This window comes from Vipera ursinii (genome assembly GCF_947247035.1).
Source record: "Vipera ursinii genome assembly, chromosome: 4".
Taxonomy (NCBI): Eukaryota; Metazoa; Chordata; class Lepidosauria; order Squamata; family Viperidae; genus Vipera; species Vipera ursinii.
The window spans coordinates 54,329,910-54,348,626 of NC_139514.1; the positions used below are offsets into that span (position 1 = coordinate 54,329,910).

At 35.0% G+C, this 18,717-nt stretch overlaps 1 protein-coding gene across 1 annotated transcript; it reads left to right on the plus strand.

Annotated features, from left to right (window-relative positions):
- Nucleotides 1-10,146: 10,146 nt before the first annotated feature.
- Nucleotides 10,147-13,627, plus strand: LOC310640335 (beta-1,3-galactosyltransferase 5-like; the record flags this gene model as incomplete). Its single annotated transcript, XM_083362550.1, has 2 exons — nucleotides 10,147-10,317; nucleotides 12,662-13,627. Exons 1-2 carry the CDS (start codon nucleotides 10,273-10,275, stop codon nucleotides 13,625-13,627), a joined length of 1,011 nt encoding a protein of 336 aa, XP_083218676.1. The 5' UTR covers nucleotides 10,147-10,272.
- Nucleotides 13,628-18,717: the final 5,090 nt, after the last annotated feature.

The window sequence follows — 18,717 nt, forward strand, 5'->3', positions numbered from 1 at the left end:
AATCCTCCTGAACTGGGGACAGATGGCTTTGATGAGGAAATTTGTCAAAATTATCTTCAACTAGGCCAGCAACAGGCAAAAATCTGAAATACTCAAATTGTTTGTTAGAGATTTCATAGTTCATTTAGGCTGATGTTTCCCAGTCTCTGAAAATGTAGAATGTGTGGACTTTAATTCCTAGAATGCTTAGCAATGGAAATGCTGGCTGGGGATTTCTGGGAACTGAAGACCACCCATCTTAAAGTTGCAAATTTGACCTTTTTCCTTTGACCAGTATCTTTCTTGATCAATGTGTTTTGCTGAATCAAAAAGTTTTTCCATATATTCGTGACTGTTCCTGTAGGTATAAGAAGTAAATTGAATAAAGTGTCTTTATGTGAGGCTGTTGCCTTTCCATATTTCTTGAAAATGTTTTTCTCTTTCTCCTTCTTTGCTTCTCTTGTCACTTCCTTTCTCTCTGATGTTTTCAACATCTCTACTTTACATTTTATCCAATCTGCTTTTTTATCCTCAGATTTATTTTGTAGTCTTAAGGGATGAGTTGTTTTTTTCCATTTCTTGTAAATTTTTTCCACTAGGATTAAATCATGTTTTCTTGCTTTGTTAAGTTCCGTCTTTGAGTCTCTATTTTCAATTTTATGTCCATTTATTTGTTTTGTCTGCTCCTTCTCTGTTGCTGTTTCTTGTTGTAAAATTAATTTAGAGATAGACTGATTTGTATTTTCAAAGTTATTTTGGATTTCTTTGTGATTTGAATTCATTGTTATTTGAATTAATTGCAATATGCCATATATCTCCTCTTGAGAGATATTTATGTTTTCTTGATGTGTTCTGTCTACATGTTTCTGATCCATGATGGCCAAAAGTTGGAGTTTTCCTTCTTATCTGTAAATAGCTTTAGAGTCCCTGTTAAATAGATATTTGTAATCCAAAGAGTTCAAAAAATATTTTTTTCTAAACTTTATAATTTTCTCTTTGTCTTCAGCCCAGATTGTTGTCATTTTTTGTCACAGCTGTTCCTTATTATTAAAGCTTTGAAGGTCACACACACAGATTAGCTTTTCCCAGGTTTTGGCAAGTTCTCTATGGAAATCATAGCTGTCATAATCTTCATCCACCACTAGGTGTCAGTGTCCATTTAGTTTTCAATAAGAACAATGGTCTTTAAAATGAGAGTCTTAACCATTCAACAATCTTAAACTTGTTCAAAGTTAAATTTTAGCTTTCAAGTTTATAAATTTATTTTACTACCATATATTTTGATCCTCCATAGAAATTTTAATTTGCCATTTCCATTAGTATAAGGATGGGGTGGAAGTCCCCCGCCTTCACTTTTGGAGGTATTTTGCTTCTTGGGGATCTTTTCCAGGAAATTAAGTGTAGGATAGAAAAGGGAAAATCAGATCCCTCATCCAGTTTCAAGCCCGCTGTTTACTGTTGTGCTGGTTAGTTCTTTTGGATTACAGTTGCAAGTAGCTTGGGCTGATCAATGAAATACAGCCTTTCTCCTGTCGGGTTAGAAGGCTTTCCCCAAGATGAACGGAACAACCGCCATCATTCCAGAGTCACCTGGGCACCCTTCTTTCTTCGCTGCCTCTCTGAGGCGGCTTGGACCCAATTTTCAAAGTGAAAATTAAGAAAACAGATGATGGGATCTACCAGAGAGAATATTTTAAAAAGAAACATTTGTTTGAATATGGCTAAAGAAATAGAAAAGATTCTGAATACATATGTCATTCTAAGAGAGATGAATTCCTTAAATAGTACTGTATGCTCCCCCCCTTTTTATTTTATTTCTTGATATAAGTAATATAATACTGCTGAAATGGCTGAGATGAAGGAAATGTTTTAGATAATTAAATGTGTCTGAATTTAGGCAAATTATAATGTATAAAAAAGAAAAAATGTTTTGAATAAGAGTTAAAGGATTAGATGAATAGGCACATTAAATGCAATATTTAAAGATTAAATATATTTTTAATCATGGTTAAAAAGAATAAGAAATTTTGGGAATGAATATATATTAGCTTAGGAGGAATATATACTGCTGAAAAAAATAAAGGGAACAGAAAATAAGACATCCTACTATTAAATACAGTACATTGTGTTGTTTAAGTGTTCCCTTTATTTTTTTGAGCAATATATATTTTAACTAGTATTTTACTTTTTATGTTTCTTTACTCTTGCTCTCGTTTTCTTTTGTTTACTGTTTTTACCTATTCTTTAAGAAACGTAAAAGTGTTGAGATGGTTTATATGGGAAAAATGGATTTAAATCTTTAAATATAATTAACTGTTGAGAAAATCTTAACCAGCAAGAATACTTTAAACTCTATGGGAGAAACAAATCTAAGGACTGTAACAGGATATAAGATGAGGCAACCAGAATGATTAGATAGAAAAGAAATATTATATTGATGTGATCATTATTTCTAGGAATATTGGGGAAAAATCATATATGTAACTGTTATTTATCAAAATAATAACTGTATTATTTCACGGTTTGCAAAGAAGACATTTTGGGGAAAAGGGGAAATCAACTAAATGTACTATGTGGATTATGGATTATAGAAACCAAATGTTAATGATTTTTCTTTACAAATGTAAACCCAGCAAACACACTGTTTACCAACTATTAAGTGATTTATGTTTAAAAAAATTAATAAAATATATGGGAGAAAAATAAAGTTGCAAATTTGGGAAATATTGATTTAGCCGAAAGAGTTTTGATTGCACTATTTTATACACCAGTCCTGTGTGTGTTGGCTAAGAAGCAAGTCTTACATTTAATTGGCTTATTCCCTAATTAAATTGCATAATATATGCCCTTGAGGTTGCAAATTGAAAATCTCATTTCTTCTAAAGAAGGTGGGAAGGAAACTGTACTTTCAAATTGCAAGATTCTGTTAATGTAGTCTAACAATAAAGTAGAATTAGTTGATCTGTTTACTTTACATGGCAAGGCTGATATATTAACACAGATCCAGGATATTGTAAAGTTCCCATTTAGTAATGTTAACTGCATTTGTAGTTATTTTATACAGGTAGTCCTCGACTTACAGCAGCTCAGTGACTGTTCCACTGAAAAACAATTCTTAAGACCATTTTTCACCCTTACAACTGTTGCAGCATCCCCATAGTCATGTGATCCAAATTCAAACACTTGACAGCTGACTCATATTTATGACCATTCCTGTGTCACCTTTTGTGACCCTCTGACCAAGTCTATGGGGAAGCCAGATTCACTTAACAACCGTGTTACTAACTTAACAGTTGCAGTGGTTCACTTAACAGCTTGTGGCAAGAAAGGTTCAGTTAACAAAATGTCTCGCTTAGCAACAGGAAGTTAGGCTCCAATTGTTGCTGTCAATCAAGGACTACCTGTATTTATTTGATATAAGTAATATTTGAACATTTACTGGACAATCATTCTAAGTCAAGGGTGAAACCCAAGGTTTTCCAGTGATGAAAGTTTATATCAGCAGAATCAGGAAGGAGAAGGTGTTGTTTTCTCCTGAAACCTGCCCCCGCCTGCCATGTATGACTTCTCTGGAGGATGGGAGAAAAGTTCCAGCGGGGGAGCTGTCAGGTGATAAGAAGAGAAGAATGCTTCCTCTAAGGATTGGGACAGGGTCGAGGACATTATCATTGGACATAATGGAGAGGGTTGGTTGTTGAGCTATTAGTTGTTGTTTTTTTCAAATCCGATAATGTTTTTATTACTATTGCTGTTGCTATTGCGAGTCATCTAGAGCAGGGGTGTCAAACTCAATTTCATTGAGGGCCGCATCAGCACTGCGGTTGCCCTCAAGGGGAAGGGTGGATATGGCCATGGTGGGCGTGGCCTACTGGGTGGGTGTGGCTAGAGTACGTATGGCCTACTGGGTGGGCAAGGCCAGCTCTACATCGTTCGCATCAAGGGTGCTTATGAGGGCCTGGGCAAGAGTGGGACAGATCTGAGGGTCTCTGGCAGAAGGAGGGTCTCTGGGCCAGGGCCAAGGCAGTGGGGGCCGTTCCCTCACTGTTTCCAGGATGGCTTCGCGGGCCACATGAAACCACTTCACGGGCCGGATCTGGCCCCCGGGCCTTGTGTTTGACATGTCTGATCTAGAGTGTGTTGGATGGTTATATAAATCTTTTGAATATATAAATGAATATGTAGAAATATAGGGAAAAGCAAAGAGGTTTATTTTTGCTTTTTTAAATAAAATAAATAAATAAATGTCCCAGTTATCCGGGACGATTGAAACAGCGCATTTAGAATTCAGATGTAAACTTCAATCATTGCACATAAATGAATGCTTCTGCTGATTTGATAAGATGCTTCTGTAAATAATTACATTTTGAACTGGCAAATTTTCAATATCTTTTTAATTTTTATCCAGTGAAGTGCTGTAACATCTATTTTTAAAAAACAAAACAAAACAAAACAAAACACATGGTTAAAAATTAAATACTTGTATATTCCACCAAACATACTTCCAAGCTGGCCCTTGGATAGAATTAGCTGTACAGATATTTGTGAAAAACCCAATGTACAAAAGATTTCTTTCTTTAAATGAGCAAGTCTGTTTTACTGACAAAGAAGGAAGTTTATGTGAATCAGGAAAATATCTGCCCTTAACATTCTCAAACATGTAAGTGGTTGCTGTTAACATGTTTCAATATTGGCTTTACAAGCTAATTTGATTTGAAACATTCAAGAGAGCAATAAAGCTGGTGCCATTCAGAGTCGATGCTGATTTACAGGAACTAAGATCCAAAGCCTCCATGTTGGGGAAAAAGTGTAATAAATATTTTAAGAAGCTATATATTTTTTAAGGTTTAATGTGGTTCTTGACCGTGTCTAATTGCAGGCATCTAGGGTAGGCCATGTTTATAGGACCTCATGGAAAAGAGACTTTAATTTTAAAAATAATTAACTGTTTTCTAAGATTGGACAAGGATTGACTAGTCATAGATATTATGGACATCTAAAGTAAACTAACAAACAATTTAAATAGAAAGTATATTTTATATACATGAAACATCATTTGCAAATAATCATATCAGAAGCCTATGTTACATTGTTTATAAGAAACATGCATTACATTATGTAAATATAGAAGCTGTAATGTTTAAAGTATTATATTAAATAAAATGCTTTTTCTATTCTTGGATATTGCATTGTATTTATTTATTTATTTATTTATTTATTTATTTATTTATTAGTTTTTATAAACCGCCCTTCTCCCGAGGGACTCGGGGCGGTGTACAGAGGAAGGAATGTGTACAGATAGAACAATAAAAATAATAAGAAACACTAACACTAACACTAACACTTTGGAGTGCTTATATTTTCCTCAAGCATTTAGTTGATACTTGTATTTTGGGTTTTTTTCACATCCAACCTGTGTATTTTACATCATTCACAGCCTCATTATAAAATTCTTGAAAATAAAACGATGATGTACCTGGGTCCTAAATGTGATTCCTAGGGCAGGGAAATCTCAGCAGTTACCTCTATCTAATTTATTTTTTTCAGATTTGTTCCATTAAAAAAAGGAATTATGCTTTATTTCAAAATCTCCATCCTAGTGTGTTCCAAGGAAAAAGATCTTTTTTCAGTGGGTATAAATGATTAAAATGACATCTTTATAATTCATACATCAACATTCTCGATGAGAAAGAATAGCAGTTCTTCCTCCTCTCCTTCAAGACCATTCCCTCTTCCTCTGCTACCTCCAGGCATCTTTTCTCATGCTTCATCTAGCCTTCTGCAGAAAACCAAAGGGCAGACTGGGATCAGTGCATAGGGATAGGCTGTTTCAAACTGGTGTTTGAGTAAGGCTGGGTTCCATATTTAAACTGGCCAATTTCTTCCACAGAATATTTCTATTTATAGAATCAAAGCTGCACTAACATCTACAAAGACAGTCATCCAGAATTATGAGATACACTTTGAAACAACTTACCCCCAACTTTCCCACCAATTGTCACAATCAGACTGATGTGCACACAGACACAGATAAGGTCAATTACAGGTAGTCCTCACTTAACGTCCATTCATTCAGTGACTGTTTGAAGTTATGAAGCTGGGAAAAATAGATTTGTGACTGGTCATTGAACTTATGACTGCCATAGCACTCCTATGGTCACATGATAAAAATTTGAGCCACCCATATTTATGATCACCCCACTGCCACCTCCACCATCCTACTAACTGACCTTCAATTCCATCAGTCCCTAACTCTCCCTCCTGCATTCTGCCTATGCATGGAGAGGTACTGTGCTCTGAACTTCTCAAAGCACTGCAATTCTACAGCTGCAAGCGGCCCTCACACACCCTCCCCACCCATCAGTAGCCCTTCTGTGCTTGCACCATACTTTGCCACCCAACTGCACATGCCTGCACACCCTCCCCCACCTGGCAGCAGCAACCCCTAGCCAGGCCATGCCGCACTGGCCACTTACACATGCTCCTTCAGCCCTGCTGCACTCAGCCTAGACTTCACTGGCCACTTGCACATTCTCATGCATCGTCTTCCACTCGACAGCAGCCACTAATCTCTCTGCTGGTCTACGTCCTTGCAAACCACCTGGTACTTTCAACTTCCGGTTGGTTTCCCCACTGACTTTGCTTGTTGGAAGTCAGCAGGAAGTTGTGAGTAGCTCCTTGCTTAATGACCTGCAATTCTCAGTTAATAATGGCAATGGGGAATTCTGAGATTGCTGTTGCTGAACAATGCACTCGCAGTTATGTGACATTGCCCTTTACAACATCATCCCTTAGAGCAGGGGTGTCAAACTCAATTTCATTGAGGGCCACATCAGCATTGCGGTTGCCCTCAGGGGGCCGGGTGGGCATGGCCAGGGTGGGAGTGGCATACTGGGTGGGCGTGGCCAGCTCTACATCGTTCGCCTCAAGGGTGCCTATGGGGACCTGGGCAGGAGTGGGACAGATCTGAGGGTCTCTGGCAGAAGGAGGGTCTCTGGGCCAGGGCCAAGGCAGTGGGGGCCGTTCCCTCACTGTTTCCAGGATGGCTTTGCGGGCCGCATGAAACCATTTCGCGGGCCAGATCCGGCCCCCGGGCCTTGTGTTTGACATGTCTGCCTTAGAGCTAGAAATTCCTATTCCAGTTACCGTTGTTAACTGAGAACTACCTATAATGTGATATTCAGAAACATCAGACTTGGAAATTATTTGAAGGGAAGAATACCATGAAGTTATAAAGTCTATAGATTAGGGAAACTGAAAGCAACATCTCTGAATTCAGTGGCAAACTACTCTTACAACCCTCTCCCCACAATCTACTACACGTATGTATGTATCCATCAGCATATGGGTTATCAGAAACTGAGTTCAAAGGAATATTTATTGTATGTTGAAAGTATTTGTATTTGCATTTATGAACTTTATTATGATGTTATGACCTGGAATTTTAGCTTTATTATTATTTTTAATAAAGGTGAGATAAGCATTTTAGCATGCCACCCATGCCTCTTCTTGAAGTTCAGGAAACCATCTCTTCTTTTTAGCCAAATACATTTTTTAAAAATATGCAATAGTCAATCCATAAGCTAAACAATAGGGAATAGTATTCTGAAGTCCTTGAGTGTTTCAAGCATTAAAGAAATAAGCCTGGACAGTAAACATAATTTTAAGTGTGTCTGTCTTTTTATGTCTAATTAATATGTCTTATTATTTGATTTGTTAGTTTCTGACACATCACATATATCGAATGAATGTATCATTTTTTTCTGTACCTTATGTAAAAACTTGTCAGAATCATTAGAGGTACAGATAGTGAAAAAGGTTAAATATTTGGGTATCTATTTATCAGCCAAATGCTCAACAATAAAAGAAGACAATTATATAAGGCTATTGAAACAAATAAAGCTAGATTTGGAAAAGTGGAAGAACTTACAACTGTCACTACTAGGAAGAATTGCTACAGTTAAAATGAATATATTGCCTAAGATCTTATTTTTATTTCAAACAATTCCGATAAAACTTGAGAAAAAATTCTTCCAAGAGTTAAATTCATTAATTTTGAAGTTTGTTTGGCAAGGAAAGAAAGCTAGAATAAAGATGAAAATGTTGCGAGATGCTAGGGAAAATGGAGGTTTTGGACTACCCGAGTGGGCTTTGTATTATCAAGCATCTGTATTAACATGGGTGAAAGAATGGATAACTCTTAGGAATAAAAGGTTGTTATATTTGGAGGGACATGACTTACAATTGGAGTTGCACATTTTTTTGTGGTACAGGAAAAATAAAATTCATAAGTATTTCCAAAATCACTATATTAGAAATGCTTTGGGACAAAAATCAAAACTAAAATATATGTAAAAATTCCAGGGTGGCTATCAACGATGGAAGCTTTTTCACATCCAAATTTGGTAGATTTTGAAAAAATTTGGACATATAGAGACATTTTAAATACTGCTGGGAGATTAAAATCGAAACAAGAACTGAAAAATCAGGGCATCAACCTGTCATGGTGGGTATAATTACAAATACAAAATAGATATGAAAAATATGTGAAACTGTATGGGTTTTATAAAGAGCAAACTCTATTTGATAAGATATTGTTAACCTCTGATGAGAAATTAAGAAAATGTATAACTTTTTGTTAATTTTGGAGATGGAAAGTGAACAAACTAAAGAAACAATGACAAGGTGGGCGAAAAACTTTGGTCATAATATAGAACTAGAAAAATGGCAAAAAGTATGGGAGAGAAATTATAAATTGACAATGTCAACTGCATATAAAGAAAATTTATATAAATGTTTTATAGATGGCACCTGCCACCAGCAAGATTAGCAAAAATGTTTAAAAATATGTCAGATAGATGTAGGGAAATGTAAACATAATTCAGGCACGTATTATCATATCTGGTGGACGTGTGATAAAACAAAGGCTTATTGGGAAAAAAATACATGCTTGGTTAGAGAAAATGTTGGGAGAGCATGTAGTATTTAATCCTGAATTTTTTCTACTAAGTATAATACCAGAAAAGATTAATAAGCAAAGTTTATATTTGGTTCTACATATTACAACAGCAGCAAGAATAACTTTTGTGCAATACTGTAAAAATGAAGGAATACCACCAGAGGAAGAAGTAATTAAAAAAAATTGGAATGCGCTAAGATGGACGGACTAACTATGAGACTGAAAGATAAAGAAGAAACAGAATACTACCAAAGCTGGAAGTTATTCTACAAATGGGTAGAGGAAAGAACCAAAGACTAGGATTTGACTATGTATTAGCGTTTTTGAACCCAGACTGCATGCTGGTTGAAAAATTAACATATGTATGTAAGGAAAAAAGAACTAATAAAAAGCTTTAAAAAGGGGGGGGGGAGAAATAAGCCTGGACAGGAAACATAATTTTAAGTGTGTCTGTCTTTTTTATGTCTAATTAATGTCTCTTATTATTTGATTTGTTAGTTTCTGACACATCACATATATCAAATGAATGTATCATTTGTTTCTGTACCTTTTGTAAAAACTTGACTTCCCTTAATAAACAGTTTTTGTTTTGCCTGAATTGGAGATTCTTATTTTCAGGGGGGGTGAAAAGATTCTTATCAGGCTCTTATCAGCTCCATGCCTACCTCGGAGTCCCTCAGTTTCTAGGTAACAATGTTGGGGCTATAATCCTATTTAGGGGTCTCCGTGAAGGAATAGGAAAGGGTCAAAAAATCAAGATGATAGCAATGATGTTGTGATGGAAACTCAGTCTTTTTTTTAACAGGTTCTGCATGCGACATTTGCACAAAAAAAGGGGGGGCAGGGATTTGATCACCTATCTATATAGGTTTCTGGTGTAAATTGCCAGTTTTGGGGTAATAATAATGGAAAACACCAATAGCTCGGGTGGAAGGCAGCAGGTTAGAAAAGACATTAATGTTGCTGAAAAGCATTTTTTTTTGCTTTTAAGTATTCAACACTTGTAAATCCCAAATATTTTGTATGACATTAGGCACTGTGCAAAGCCTGTATAGTATAGGTTTTGCCATATTTTAAACAGATCTATGGATGAAAACTGTGACAATGTATAGATTTCTTTTTCTTTGCCATCTAATAAGACTCTTTGTCTACTCACCATATCTGACCTTCTTTTTTTCTTCTTATTTTGATAGTGCACTTTTTTAAAAAAAGAATATTATTGTGTCCTGAGTCTAGAAAAACTGTTTTGTGCTGACACAAGCTTCTACCCGCTATTTTAGGCTGCCAGGCCCAGATTTCCCATCAGGAGGCTCTTCTCTTCCTGGGAGAGGAGAAAGATGGTTTCCCCTGTCCTGAAGAGACTTAAAGCGGCTAGAAAGAAAGTAGGTCTTTCACTGTCTGAAAAGCAATGAGCAAAAAATTACGAGTGTAGAGATGGATTATGAGAAGCAAGGGTGGGCCGGGATAGAAGTAAAGGGCTTAGTGGGTTGCAGAGGTGGGGCCTACTGTAACTAGGCCTGAGGGGAAAAAATTATGGAGCTAATCTCCTTGGAAAATTTTACTTAGAATTTCACTAAAGAGAATCAGGGGGAGGAGTGTGGCCAGTATCTCCTATAAAAGAGTTGGTAAAACTATACAAATATTCTATTTTCTTTCAATGTTCAGGGTGACAGGTAGTCCTTGACTTACAATCATTCATTTAGTGACCATTCAAAGTTACAATGGCACTGAAAAAAGTGACATGACCATTTTTCACAGTTATAACCTTTGTAGTATCCCCACGATCATATGATCCAAAATTCAGAGGCTTGGCAACTGGTTCATTGCTGTGTCTTAAGGTCATGTAATCATCTTTTGCAGCCTTTTGACAAGCAAAGTCAATGGGGAAGCCAGATTCACTTAACAACCAGTTTATTAACTAATCAACTGCAATGATTCACTTAAGAAAAGTCATAAAATGGGGCAAAACTCACTTAACAAATGTCTCATTTAACAATAGAAATTTTGGGCTCAATCATGGTCACAAGTCAAGGACTACTTATATATTCCTTTCTGATTTTTCTTTTTCTTTTGGGGGCTTGTTAGCTTCATTTTAAAGCCAATTGTATCTTGCCAATCACTGAAAACTGTACTAAAATTAAACTTTTACATTTTTTCAGCACAGTTTTAAAGCTATTCAGTAAGGAGGAGGATGAAAAATTCATGTTTGAATTTAAGGTGCAAGTTTTAAATATGCACCTACTTTCAAGGTGGGAAGGACAATATTCATATACATACAAGGGATTCTTGTAATTATGTTTTTCTGGTATATATGAAAATATATGTTGTGTGTAGAATACACACATTTAAATAGAGACCCACCTTAAAAGCCCTTTTATATAGAATACAGTAGAATAGAATAGAATAGAATAGAATAGAATAGAATAGAATAGAATAGAATAGAATAGAATAGAATAGAATAGAATAGAATAGAGCTGGAAGGGAACTTGGAGGTCTTCTTGTCCAGTTACTGTCCAGTTTCAATCCACTTACTCTTAAAATTGAAGGAATCAAGTTTGGCTATAGTTCCCACTATTGGGATAAGCAACTCTTGTGCTCAGTAAAACTTACTGAATGTATTGATTTATTTTGTGTGTGTGTGTGTGTGTGTGTTTTGCTTGAATCTAGCAAGTCTCAACAGTGAGTTATATTTTCCTCTTACAGTAAAAATGTTAAAACACAAATATGGTATAAGGTAACTAATTGTGGTATAAAATAAAAGCAATAAATATTAAGAAGAAGGAAACTTGGGCCATTGAAACAAAAGCATTATACAGTACTGCAATATCTTTTAGAGCTTTCTTTAAAAGCCACGTTTTCTCCTAAAACATAACATGATGGAAACTAGTCTGATCTTGTGTGTAAGCTATTACAAAAAATGGTTCTGTTCTGTCTGTGTAGATGGCAGCACCTAAGAAAAGGGACCTGGAATGAGTCTGTTATGCTTGATCATATATGAAGGGCAGAAGACATCTTTAAAGCCATATAAAGCTTTAAAGACAACAACCAGCACCCTGAATTGCACTTGGAAGCTGGCTAATCATGATGGTAGTCTTTCACTGCTGTTGCTAAGCAAAGTTGTTAACTGAGTCACTCCTGATTTTACAATTTTTTTAGTTGCTAAGCAAATCACTTCAGTCATTAAGCGAATTACATAGTTGCTAAGTGAATCTGGCTTCCGCCATTGACTTTGTTTGTCAGAATCTGACTGGGAAAATCACAAATGGTGATCACATTATTCTGGGATGCTGCTACCATTATAAATACATGTTGCTTGCCAAGTACCCAAATGTTGATCTCATGACCTTCGGAATGCTCTAATGGTTGTAAGTATAATAACGGGTTGTAAGTTACTTTTTCAATGCTGTTGTAACACACACACACACACACACACACACACACACACACACACACACAGACCCCCACACACTTAAGAATGGGCTTTCTCTGTACCCCATCCCCACTCCTGTCCTGTTCTCTGACATTTCTCTAATAATGTGATTCTAGCACCACATCTGTATCTACCATCTACTGTTTTTATTGTTTAACTTTACATTTTATTGACCATTTCATCACCATCGGGAAAATGGGTTTGAAGAGTGACAATTAAAATGGTTTTAATTAATTAATAACAATATATGTATGTATATTTATATGTGTGTGTATATTAATTTTCTTCTTTTTCAGATGTCTTTCAAGAGACAGTTTCATATTTATCTTCTTTTATTGGTCCTGGCTTGTTTGACCACAATCATCCTCTTGAATTGTGTTGTCACATTTATTATGAAGGAAAGTTTTTTGGAATTGCCTGACATAAATTGCCATAAGAATCCTCCATTCCTAGTAATATTGGTATCATCAGAACTTGGTGAGAGAAAGGCTCGGATGATAATTCGTAAAACCTGGGGAAAGAAAAGAGTACTAGCTGACAAACTGATTTTAACTTTTTTTCTCTTGGGAAAACATTTCTGGCCATATAAACCATTTAATGTGACTATGGAAAGCTTACATTATAAAGATATAATCCAAAAGAATTTTATAGATTCATACAATAATTTAACATTAAAGACTTTAATGGGCTTTGAATGGATTCATGAATTCTGCCCACAAGCTACTTTTGTGATGAAAATTGATTCTGATATGTTTGTGAATGTGTATTATCTGATAGAACTTCTTCAGAAACGAAAGAGTACTACCCAGTTATATACAGGTTCTATAAAAATTAATGAAACGCCAATAAGGAATCCAGACATAAAATGGTATATAAGTGAAGAGGAATATCCAGAAAAAATTTACCCTCCCTTTTGTTCAGGAACTGGTTATGTTGTCTCCTCTGATGTTGCTAGTCAAGTTTATAAGGTTTCAAAACAGATCACTGTTCTTAGGTTGGAAGATGTTTTTATAGGTATGTGTGTTGCAAAACTTAAAATCCAACCTGAAAAACTTCATTCAGAACCTGTCTTTTTTCCAGAAAAAGTTATTTTTAATCCTTGCCACTACAAGAAAATTGTTACAAGCCATTTTACTTCTCCTAGTCAAAACCTTATTTATTGGAATGCACTGGAAAGACATATGGATGAAAAATGTTCAAATGATCAAAAACCTTTACAATTAGTGTATGAGACTTATGACAAATCAGTTTGGCAAACTTGATTAGAAGCATACTGTAACTCACTTGCACCGTGGTTCTGTTGCGGTCTGTTTAAAAATCAGTCCCACTGAGTTCATTTGGATTGCCACCTACTTAAATGTCTATAGTTTTGCAATTTTACTGCATGTTACAGTTCCGATTGATGAAAGGTTCACTTACTATAAAGATTATAAACTGTGTTCTATATTTATTTAAATAGCACCATTGCTGCGTACACAAAAAAGTTTTTCTTTTAAGTATTTTGAAATTTTCCAGTAGAAAGATAATTTAAAGTTTTATTTTCACTGAAGCTTGTAAAGAAAAATGTCATTGGGATAGGTATTGTTAATTAAAGTGTCAGCAAATGTACAGATTCCCAACATTTTAGCAGAAAACAGATTCAGAAGTTGTATAAGGTGATACAGAAAATGAAAATTAGTGTTTTGCATGAAACCACCAACTATTTCAGAATTTTGGGTTAACAATGGCCAAGAAATTGTGATAAAAAAATTACAACCAAGATTTCATAGAAGCACTGTTGTCCCATGTTTGCCAAGTTCTACATTTTTGTGTTATTATAATATGCTTCTGTAGAACTTACAAATAAATCAAATAAACAAATAAAGATTTATTTATAAACTGAGCTTTATTCTTTGCTTTATGTATAAAATTGTGTAGCTTTTTCATATGCTGTGGCTATACTTTATTTTTGGAAGTATTTTTCTTCAAATTTAAAATTAACATAGCTAACCTTTTATCTGTTTGTCAAATCAGAGGTTTTGGATAGCAGATGTTCACTACATTGAGATCTCTTGTTCTTTCAAGAAAAAACAATGTTGAAAAACAAACTTTCCACTGACTGTGAGTAAAACTTTCCATATAGTCTCCTCATATCCTTTGGAAGCAAAGAGTTCTATGCAGGTATTAACACTTAAATCATAAGAGCTCAAGTAAGGAGTGTGTCAGCACACTTTTTTCTCTCTCGTATGACTCACTTTGTGTCCTTGACTGAGATCTAGCAATTAAACCAGTACTCAGGAACACTTTTCTGAGTTTCTGCTTTTGGTAGCCTAAGCTTATTAGCTGTCCCACCTTTTACCTTTGTCTTTAGCAAATCTAACATATGATTAGGATATTGACCTAAAATATTTTAGGAATATCTCTAACAGATGTGGATCCCAAATTTTCCAGAAATCCCTACAGATACTGTATTTAACTCAGAATATCTCTACTAAATCCAGCTCCAAGGTGTCAAGAAATATCTCTCACAAATTTTTCTTCAAGATACCTAAATTGATTTTAACAGACTTATTCTTATTCAACATTGTACAAAAGATTTCCATGTTTACTAAGGTTTGCTCCAAGATATCTTATAATTATTATACTTTACTCAACTTGATATGGTTAAGTCATAAGATTCAAGTAGTGCTCCTCTAGGTTTGGCAAGCTGTTGACCTATTCCTCCCTAATCCTGTGGGATGTTAGGTATAGTAAATGTTTGCCACCACATCCTGTTGCATGAAGAAAAACCAGACAAGGGTTGATATTTACAGTACTATAATGTTGGTAGATGATTTGTAAAACAAACAAAATAAGAACTTGTTTCTTGTTAGAATCTGGCTTAAAATTGGTTACAAATTTGAAGATGATAAGTGTTAAATGTGAAAAGTTTGACAATCTATTACCACTCAAAAGAAGGAAAAGGGGAAGGGGAAGGAAGAGTTTTTGAATCTTTCTCTTGTATTTGAGCTTGTCATACCATCCATTGTAGAATTCTTTAATATTTTATCAGTCTCACAAAGAGTGGGCCAAGAAAAAGAAAGATGCTGAGGAAAGTGGAAAGCACCAGGATACCCTGACAAAGTGAAGAACATCATTTTTTTTCTTCAATATCCTATTGGCTCATTCCCTCCCCTTGATTTTTTTACACTACTTTTCTGTGAATGGGAAGGTCAGGTCCTCTTTTCCCAATGTCTTCATTTGCATTAGCACCTTACATCAGCATCTTCAGCATTTTGTATCAACTCAGCAGCAAAATTTTAAAGAGAATGGGACAAATGGAATGTAGGTCCTTACATGTCTGGGACAAAACAAAGGTTTGTCTTTTTGATATGGCTTCATGGTCCAGTAGAGCTTTATAGCGTAGCAACAGTAGGGGTGTTATTTAGCAAAAAAGACTTTAAGTAGCCTGATGCTACTTAAGAAATAAGAGAGATAAAGTAGCCTGATGCTACTTAAGAAATAAGAGAGATAAAAATCAATTACATCCCTCCCTAAGTTTTTTTCTCTCTCTCTTTTATATAGCTGCCCATCTCCTCCAAATGGGGACTCTGGGCAATGCACAATGTATGATATAGCTCCACCAGTCAATCCTTAAGAATGCCAAAACCAAATCAATTTTCCCAAAATTTCTTTCTCCCAAAATGCAACAAAGCTCCCCTTCATAAAAAGTACCGGTACACATCCATTTATGTTGTGTGATGTTGTTCAAATGTCAAACATTTGTTTTCCTTCTAATTCTTTACTTCACAGCACTTTATTAACTTAATATTTCTTAGCATCTAATGTAATTCATTCCAGAAGGATCTCTCTATAATCATTCCTTAAAGTGATGTCTAATTTATTCACACTGTCCCTTCCAGGTATGGGCAATCTTATCCTTTTATTTTAGGTATTTGTTTTTTTCAATTCTCAAGTTCCATATTAAATAAATATTGTGATTTTGTATTCAAATCTGCACATGGATACATACACAAAGGGCATGGTTAAAAAAAACCAAAATCTTCCTTGAATAAAACTCAATTCCTAGTGATGTTATGAGTATATCAATACTGTTTTCTTAACAACAATAGGGAAGTGGCTAGCCATTGTCTTGCATTCAACTCTGGTACTTTTTGGTGGTTTCTCATCCAAATGACAATCAGGTTGATCTTGCTTACTTTTTCAAGATCAGCCAATTAATAGCATAAAATGTTTTCAAAATAAAATTAGACATAGATCAGTGAGCAACACATACATTGCTTATTTTAGACAATGAATAATGCATTTATTTAGTTTATATAAAATGTCTATCCTGCTTTACCATTAAAATAAGTCCAAAGCAGGAATTAAATTATTTAAATATCATTAAAGTTGCATTATACGAATACTGTAGAGTACTATTTTCCACTTAATGCAAACATGCATTTCAACTGCTTGCTGTACTATTAATTCTGTATGCATCAATGAAACTTTGGGACTTCATTAGAGATAGCTAGTTCCCATTAAAAATCTTAATTCAACTGTAGGAAGAAAAACAGTCCATTTATTAAGAGGCAAATAAAATGTGTGCTTTGGAAGGAAAAAAAGGATCTGATACTCAGACGAGCAAATTGAAGTAGAGCAGATTAAAAAAAGAATCACGAGATTTAGGAAACTTGTCGCAGGATAATAGGAATAGGGCGGTATATAAAACCAATTAAATAAATAAATAAATAAATAAATAAATAAATAAATAAATAAATAAATAATCCTTTGTTTAAACATTCAGTTACATTTGCAGAATTCATACCAAGCTAATGTGTTACCAACTGCAATACCACACTTAAGTTACTACATATAGGTTGGACCATATAGACGACAGCCCCACTGATAATTTCAAGTACATTTTTATAGTGTTGTGGGTAACTGCCATAGCTACAGGCAGTTAAGTGGAGTTAACTTCAATTACAGTAACTTCATCCTGTCCTTCTGTTCAAAATAGATTCCCATAAAGCAATTCATTATTAAGATCAACTAAAATGGTCAGCAAGTTTTTTAATGATCCAGTAAACAACACTAGATTATTACTAATGCAGGAAAATATGCCATTTAAGAGGACACAAACCAAACCTGCCAGAGTCAATGCTCCAAGAAAGTCAATAATTAACATTTATATCTACACTTCCTCATTTTTCCCCTTTCTTTTAGAACCCAGCTAGGGAACTAGGTTTTGACAGTATTCTGCTTATTTGTCAAAATTTTCTCTCTGGAAAATTAATTAGGGATAGTTTTTCTCATCTTTATGTAATACAGATGTATCATCAGTTGGTTTAATTGAATTGTCCTGCATTAAAATCTGTGAAGACTACAGGTAGTCCTTGACTTACAACAGTTTATTTATTTATTTATTTTATTTATTTTAATTCCATTTATATCCCGCCCTTCTCTGAAGACTCAGAGCGGCTTACAAGCTTAGCAGTAGCCTTCATTCTATGTATATGCCTGCTTATTAGGGCTTCCACACACACCCCAAGCGGCATTATTACAAAGTCAGCTTAATTGCCCCCAACAATCTGGGTCATTTAGTGACCATTCAAAGTTACATATGCACTGGAAAAAGTGACAGATGACTGTTGCAACATTCCCTTCGTTATGTAATTAAAATTCAGACACTTGGCAATTGACTCATATTTTTGACACTTGCAGTGTCCTAGGGTCATGTGATCATGTTTTGCGACATTCAGACAAGTAAAGTCAATGGGAAAATCAGATTCACTTAACAACCATGTTACTAGTTTAACAACTGAGTGATTCACTTAACCACTATGACAAGAGAGGTCAAAAAATGGAGCAAAATTCATGTAATTGTCTTGCTTAGCAACAGAAAGTTTGGGCTCAGTTGTGGTTATAAGTCGAGGACTGCCCATCTACCAGTTTTTGGCTTTGCTGCTGACGCAAAAAGTGAAATTGGCATAAAACTACAGGGGCTTGAGAAGAACGTATTAACCCTTAGAATATAGAAACCTGAAGCAAAAACAAAAACAAAAAAACAAACCTGAACTAGAATTATTTAATGGCAAATGTATAAATATATCACAGGTCCTAAATTTATGCTGCAAAACTCCTGATGACAATGGAGCAACCAGATGCGAAAAAGAATTATTGAAAAATGAAACTTACTTGCCACCTAGTGGTATCTGGATTTTAGGAACTCAGATCTTGGAGCCCTGAATGCACAAATACAATTTTAGTCCTATACTATATTGCTGCTCATTTGTATCATATTACATAGGGTTGTCAAACTATGGAAAGCAAAACTAATGAAAGCTATATTAGTTTTCTACTAAAGTTACTTCATTTTTGTTCCTACCAT